Here is a 7,995-nt window from a genome sequence, read left to right on the forward strand (position 1 = left end):
CCAAAAAATGCAGACACTCACTATGATTCGCACGTGCATGGTTGTGGCATGACCACAAAAACAAAGATATTGACACAAGATGTGTGCAACTGTATTTAGTTTCCTATCCATTTGAACATGATTTAAGTGGGGGGGGCTCCTCTAGGGGGGTCCAGGGGCATGCACCCCCGGGAAGACTTTTTTTATATTGAAGTTAAAAGCATCAATCTGGTGCACTTTGAGAGCAACATTAGGAGATCTATGGATACATCTCTCAACACCCATATGAAACAGAACTGTAAGCAGATTTTCTTTTTCTTTATGGATATTTTACAAATCACTCCCCTTTCAAACTGTATTCTTGTTTATTAACAACTTTTTTGTACTGTCAGTATTTTATACCTGTTTTTCACCTGTTCTCTTATTTTTTTATAACTATAATGATCATATAAAGGTGTGCCTTTACCTCACTGAGCTGAGGTTATCAGAGCCTCTCAGTCTTTCAGGAGAGAGCTCTCTAAAGCTCTCCCCCTCGCGGCCGCTTACACAGTAAATTCCAATGTTAATAAAAGCACACAGAAGCTGTGTACGTTTTTTGGGAGTTTGATTTATTTTAAATTAATACAATAACAAAATTAAAACCTATAATTGCACACTAAAACCATTATTTCAAAAAAAAAACAATTTCACTAAAACCTTTGGTTTTTACTGGGACTGGGGCAGTTCAACTTGATTTTTGGGGGGGGGGGGTGTGCCATAGTTTATGGGTGCTGTACGAAATATAGGCGTAGTTCTGTTAGTATAAGATAATAAGATGTACTTTGTTGATCCAAAATCGGGAAATTGTGTTGTTATGAAATCAAATTTTTTTAATTTCTAACTTTTTTTTTCTTCAATTTTCGGCGCCCCCTATGGGTTGATGCGCCCTTAGCATTCGCCTATACTGCCTATGCCGAGGGCCGGCCCTGGTCATGTCGTCCCCGGAACGAAATGGACCAATCCGTGGAGCCGTTACGTTACTTCCACGGAGCCGTTACGTTAAGCCCCCGCTGATTGGTCCAAATTGACCAATCCACAGACTTCTTCAATCGTCACACACTCAGTGCATGCAGCTCTGCTGATCTCTCCTCAGTGTTGCTAACTTGGCGAATTTGTCGTTAAATTTGGCGGCTTTCCAAACCCTCCGGCTACTTATTTTTGTCAAAAGCGACTAACGACTGATCTAACAACTTATAATGGTGTTATTAGGGACTTTTCTGGTGTTTGGAGACTCACGTATTGTTCTGCAGTTAACGAGCTGCTGTGAGCCCCTCAGCCCTCCCATAGTACTCACAGTTGCCTCCCGCAGCAGCTCAGCTGCAGTCAGAGCAGAGAGGAGACAGCCACACTCTCCCGCGTCGAGACAGCTTCAGTCACTTAATCACCTCGTCCACTGTGTGTGTGCCTCTCTGTGACAAGCTAAACATCCACGTAGGTCATCGTGTCACAGTTTAAACTTTATTCACAAAAGTACATAAAGTAGTGAGAATCAAACCCTGAGTTTAAAGGATGGTTGCAGGGCTCTCGACTAACTTTTTTCCCTATCCTCCCGGAACCGTCCCGAAATACAATCCAAGCCGTCCCGAAATTAATGTGGACCGTCCCGAATTTTTTTTCCTTTTTTTTCGACATTATCATTAGTTAAAATCATTCAAAGTGACCTTTAACATACATAAAACATCATACAAATCATTAGATGATAATTCATCAACCTTTTTATTTTAGTAAATCATTCAATCACATAAACAAAGGCCAAATATATTTAAACAAACACACAAACGAGAAAGTTACTCTAATATTGAATCCAATCAAGTCCCATCCAATTATCAAAAAAAATCCAACACTGTGTCCTGAAGACAGAACCCAGAGTAACCACTAACCAGGATGACAGTCTGTAACACAGTCAGGAGACCTTTACAAACGGCCCCGCCCCCTCGCACACAGACGAGAGAGAGATCTCATCTGGATTGGAAAACTCGAAAATACATCATAGACGCATGTTGTAGTCTTATTGCATATTAGAAACGGAGTTGGTGAAACTAAAACTGCGATATAATGTGTATGTAGCAATAATACATATGACATATATTTTTTAAATGTCTCCTGTACCGATAAAAAGTTTGATAACGTCGGAGCTTAACGTTACCACTGTCTTTAATAATTCCGGCCCGGGGCCCGTTTAATACCGGGGCTCGGTACCCATTCCTACATGGGGAGAGGCGCAGCATATTGCTAAGGACTAAATACGATGGAGGGTTCTCATCTCAGCCTTATTACTCATAGGGGATGAAGAGGAGTAAGTAAATAAAGAGGCCGGCGCTCCAGGGTCTGGTTCTGCTGTGCGTTTTTGTGATGTAACGGTAAAACATTTCAGAATTCCTCCACGGGATGCCATTGTCATTGTACATCACTCAACCCGCGAAATACACACACTCAGTACATAGCTAGACCCAGAGCCATATTATATTAATCTGGCTAGACCATAGACAGCGTGAATTTGCGGACCAGGAATACGCGGGCACAGCCAGCTGGGCGGCTGGCTGACAGCCAGCGGCACAGCAGTGGCTACATGTGTGTGTATTTCGCGGGTTGCTAAATGTTTTGTGCGTGTGTGTTTATGTTGACAAGGAGGTTTAATAACTGTGTGCGACACAAAACGTGCAGTCGGTTTCATTTTCATCGCCGTTTGTAGTCGAGTTAGCAGGATATTTTTATTTTAACTCTCGTCCCAAATTCGTCCCAAAATTATGTTTTATCCTCCCGGATACCATTTTTTTTCGGCCCCGGGACGACGGGACGTCCTTAAGCTCGAGCCCTGATGGTTGAAGCCATTTATTGGAGATGAAACACAGGCATACTATACTGCCTTTATTGTAAGGGATATTTCTACTAAAAACTACTAAAACTATTTCTATACTTTCTACTTTTTCTCGAGACATTTCTGATCTACTGTCGTCTGGATTTACTCTGGTGGTTTCAAGTTTTGATCCTTGAAGGGGGTGGAACGTTATTTTACCGCCATTACATGATATGCAAATTAGGCGATGGCGTCATTTAGGGACTTTTGGCGAATTTTCGGACAGCCAATAGCTACTTTCCTTACTATGGAGTTGGCAACACTGTCTCTCCTCCCTGGCTGCAGGCTGATAACAGACAGTTGGGATCGCGGCGAAATTCTCTCTGCAGACCCATTCTCACAGCGTTTATCAACCTTTTTCTTACTCAATATCAAGCCACACTTATTGTTTTTATTTCGGCTGTGACTTTATGTGTGCTCAGGGTGAGTTTGGCTGTGTTTCGCTGTGTATCGCTAAACAAGGAAATCACACCTCCACGGAGCTTAGCGCGATTCACAACGTCCCGACTGGTCCCGACCAATCGGAGCACACTGGGCTCACAGGGAGGGGGGGGGCAAGAGCTGCAACGAGCCGTTTAGTGGAGAGAATGAATACTGCTGAATACACATACTTTACAGAGATGCTGTATGCGAAACCAATGTGAGTTTGGAAAATTGCACAGTATAAATCTATTCTAGTAGACCACAACAATAGAATTATGATCAGTGGAAATGGCCATGACATGTGACCTTTAACAACGTTAACAGACAGCAGAGCAGTGGGAGCCGGTTGGTCAATCCCCGACCCGTATTGCGCATGCGCAGATCTGAGATCCAGTAGAAATGATAAAAAAGTTAAAGTGTGCTGCTTATTGTTCTACTAGGCCAAAATAGAGTCAAAGACTATTTGAGAGTGAGTGTGTTAATTAATATATTTGGCAGTTTGGAGTAAGTCTGTAGATTTGTTTGTATGCATGTGTTTCATGTATAGGCCTCTCACGATAATTAATTTTTTTGGATACATTTTCCCGGAAATTATTGCGATAAACGATAATATTGTCGGCACCGTTGTTTGACCATTTTAGACCACTGACATAATGATAATATATAATAATAATTCAAGTACATCCTTTCAAACTGCTAGTCACATCCTCATGTAAATGGCAATTTATCGAGTTAATTTTTATTTATCGTGCGATAGGTCAATGAATTGCTTATCGCGACAGGCACACAATAAAACAGTGTGTTTGACTTTCATTAGTGAATGAAACTTTGTGCCCTTTATACTCTGTGTCCAATATTGTGTATTTGTGTATATATATATATATCTATATATATATGCTAAGGTCCCGCTACTGACACGATAGCAGTCATTTAGTGCGCATATGTGTAATTAAACCCATGATATCAAAATCTCACTCCAGCCAGGTACCCAAAGTTGGCAACCCTGCAATAAACCATCACGTGCAGTATATAAGCTAAGCAAAAAATGATGTGCTGTGGCTCACAGAGCATGTTTTTGTTCCTATAGAGAAGCTGGATATACATTAAAGCAATGGGATCTAAAATGATTCACAAGATACAACATAAAGAGAACAAATATTGTATCATACTTTTCTCAAGTTGTGACTTTTATACATTATTTGGTTATATTTGAAAAGCTAAAACCAGTCTGGTTGAGTTTTTACATCCCATAGATATATGCAGCCTGACATGGGGGGGTTACAACAAGCTTTATTTCATAGGGTCAAAATACAAAATAATACCACTTCAGTAGAGCACAACTTTATTGTTAATTATGCTGATGGGGGGTTACTACGAGGTCAGACAGAACTCCAAAGATTTATTCTAAACTTTAAATATATTTAAATGTCATCGTAAATCGTATACATTTATAAATATGGCACAATCTCAGGGACTTTCATCAAATTAAACTGTAAAAAAAATAAACCCCTACAGCTCTGATACATGATGATCCATTGTAGCTCCTGTGCAGCACAAACACTCTCAGGTCCAACTCATTCACATAAGGGTTTAGCTCATCCTCAATACACATGTATGATTGCAGGAGGGGTTTCTCTTTACATTCCTATATATTCTGTTATTTAATGCCTGAACTGTAGGCTATCAAAGCCTATGAGAGCGGCAGTTGATGTGGAGAGTCTTTCATATCTTCATGCAGCTCATGGAGGCGGTCAGCTGCGCCTCCCGGGCCATCTGATCAAACGTCCGGCTGTGTGTGTGCTGCCTCACCCTCTCCCTCATGTGAAAGGAGGCGCGGGCCAGCCTGTGCGCCTCCTCCTGAATCTGCTCCCTCTGCCTCCTCAGCCTCTCCCTCCTCACATCCTTCATGAAGATGCAGCTCTCTGTGACCTTCCTCTCCTCCTCCTCCTCCCTCTGCCTCCTCTCACTCAGCCTAAGGTGGGAGGTCTGCCTGTGTTGGTTGTGCTGCTGCGCCTCCTCAGCCCTGCTCCTCTGCTGGGCCTCTGCGTGCAGCCCGGCTCTCTCCGAGCGACGCTGACTCAGCTGAACCAGGATCTGTTTGTGTGTGAGCTCCTGATAGCTCTGCAGCTTGGCCCTCAGCTGCACTCTCTGAATCTGCAGCTCCTCCCGGGCTGCCCTCTCCTGCACGTCCCTCACCCGAGCATCCACAGCCTGGGCATGTTTCTCGCAAGATAATCTCATCTTCATCTCAAACGTGCTCCTCATCTGCTCCACCTCTTCCACCCCCTGCTGCTCCGTCTTCTGTTTCAGCAGGATGTGTCGAAGCAGCTCCCTGCGGTTCCCCTCCTGCAGCCTCCTTCTCTCCTCCCTCTCCTGGGACACTTTGCTCCTCCTGGCCCTCTGCTTCTTCTCTTCTGCCACATGTCTCTCCCTCTCTCTCTCCCTTTTTTCCACCTCCTCCCTTTCCCTCAGCAGCTTCTCCTGGTAGTGTTTTCGCCCCTCTGCCTCTCTGTGGGCAGCCTCTATTTTCTCCCTGTGTTGTCCATCCACCTCCTCTTTCTGCCTCCTCCAGCGGTCCTCATGCAGCACCACCTCCAGCTCCAGTTGTACCGCTTTCTCCTTCTCCTTACGCTCCCTTAGTCTCCTGCGGCCCTCCAGATCATCATGCCAGCGCTGCATGCTCCGTCTCAGTTTCTTCCTCCTCTGTTTCTCTGCCTCAGCGCGTTGGGCCTCCTGCTGCCTGCGGGCCTCCTGTCGCTCCTGCTCCTCCTGCTGACAGACCTTCAGGCAGGCCTGCTCCTCCTGGTGCTTCACCAACATGAGAGCTGCTATCTTGCGATCCTTCTCTGACAGTGTGACACACATCTCCTTGTTGATGTCCCTGGTGAGCCTCTCTAGCTTCATCTCAGTGGCTGGAGTATATCTGAGGTCTCCCAGACTGACGCTGCACACTGTGCTCCTGTCTGGCTCTCTGTAAGAGGACCTGCTGGCAGATTTCCCTGTAACACACAGATCTGCATACGGGATACAGCTCATTGTGTCTCTGTCCCTTGAGTGATCCTTCAGTTTGGAGTCAGGCACCACTTCCGGCACTTTGTCACTGCCCGGCCACCTGTCCCCAGCAGCCGCCCGGATAATCCTCTCCCTCTCCTCGCGACACATTTGTAAACGCTTCATTCTCTCCTTCTCGTAGGATTCGTGCATGACTCTCATGGCCTCATAGGGCACGTGGTGCTGGTCAGCTACCAACTCGTTTAGCGATTTGATCAGAAGTTCAACAGGTTTGACACCGAGTCTCGTGCAGGACTCTAATGAGCGGGGACTCGTTAAGATATAGCGACTCCGCTCCGCTTCTGCAGAGTCAAAGTTGTTCAGGTCCAAACGAAGCCCGGGAGACGTGGTCCTCAGCTCCCCCATGATAAAATAATAGTTAGATTATCTGGATAATTGTTTCAGGTGCGAACAGTGGTTTCTGCTCCCGTGCTATCCCCCCTGTAGGTGCATGCTTTCGGCTTTCCCTTGGAGAGGTCAAGCAGGGATTAGCTGCGTCTCTCCAGACAAGCGCACTACTAAACCTCAGCTGTAGGTGACACACTGAGGCAGCTCAACATTTCAAAAAGTAAATGTGAAGTTTGTTGTGGCAACTTCAATGTTCACAGTAGTTTATGGGGAAGTGATCACACTGATAACAATAGAACCGTTATTGAAGAAATTATGGATTCAAGGAACATGTCTGTTTAAATAATGGCAGAGGAACATAGGAATTCATAAGAATAAGATGTCATGCCTTGATTGATTTAACATTGTTCCTTCAAATATAGCAAGTTCAAGTTAATGGAAAATATACAAAATAATATTGGTAGTGATGACTTTCCTATTATTTGTTCTATAATATAGACTGACAAAAATATCCCAGAAAGTACCCCTATAGATGCTGTTTTCAAAAGGCTCAATAGGACACACTTAAAGAGTGGTGTACTTTTTCTTTAGCAACATTAGAAAGAAATGGTAATGTAGCTGAATGTACAATTGAGGTGACAGAAATGATAATGCTTCCATAGGTATACCGAAAACTATGATTACAGGAAATAAGAAAGTGGTTCATGGTGGAATGAGTGACTGTAAAAGAAAGAAATTGAGGTCTCATAAACCTGAGGAAAAATCTGAATCTAGAAAATCTGATAGAATATTAAAGAAAGAGAGCCATAGCATGCAAAATAATCAAAACAGCAGAAAGGAACACCTGGAGACAACATGTTCAGAAATAGGTAGAGAGAGAGGTGTGGGCCAGGTATGGAATATGGATAAAAACCTACGACTATACCTGTTTGATACCAGTTCTTGCAGACAACATTAATTTAGCAATGATGGATAGGGACAAAGCTAACCTTCTAGGAAATGTATTTTCCAATGTTCACAGTGGAAACCACCTCAATGAAATTCACAAACATAGGAAAAAAATATTTATAATAAATTATGAAAATATATGAATAAACGGAAGAAATTAGATCAACAATGGATTTGGAATGCAAAGAACTGAAAAGGGCTTGAAGCAAGGTTTCTGCCCCGGGGGAGGATCAACTCTTACTCAGTGTTTAAACATCTGTCAAAATAAGCTTTGGAAATTGTGTTGAACCTTTTTAATAAGATATAGTTTGAAGGTAGATTACCTTATAAATGGAAGACAGCATTAATTC

General features: G+C 43.5%; 1 protein-coding gene across 1 annotated transcript; it reads right to left on the reverse strand.

Annotated features, from left to right (window-relative positions):
• Positions 1–5,020: 5,020 nt before the first annotated feature.
• On the reverse strand, positions 5,021–6,715 carry LOC117459878 (coiled-coil domain-containing protein 177-like). The gene has a single exon (XM_034101038.1). It carries the CDS (start codon positions 6,713–6,715, stop codon positions 5,021–5,023), a length of 1,695 nt encoding a protein of 564 aa, XP_033956929.1.
• Between the last annotated feature and the right edge of the window lie 1,280 nt (positions 6,716–7,995).

Source organism: Pseudochaenichthys georgianus, chromosome 15 (assembly GCF_902827115.2).
Source record: "Pseudochaenichthys georgianus chromosome 15, fPseGeo1.2, whole genome shotgun sequence".
Lineage (NCBI taxonomy): Eukaryota > Metazoa > Chordata > Actinopteri > Perciformes > Channichthyidae > Pseudochaenichthys > Pseudochaenichthys georgianus.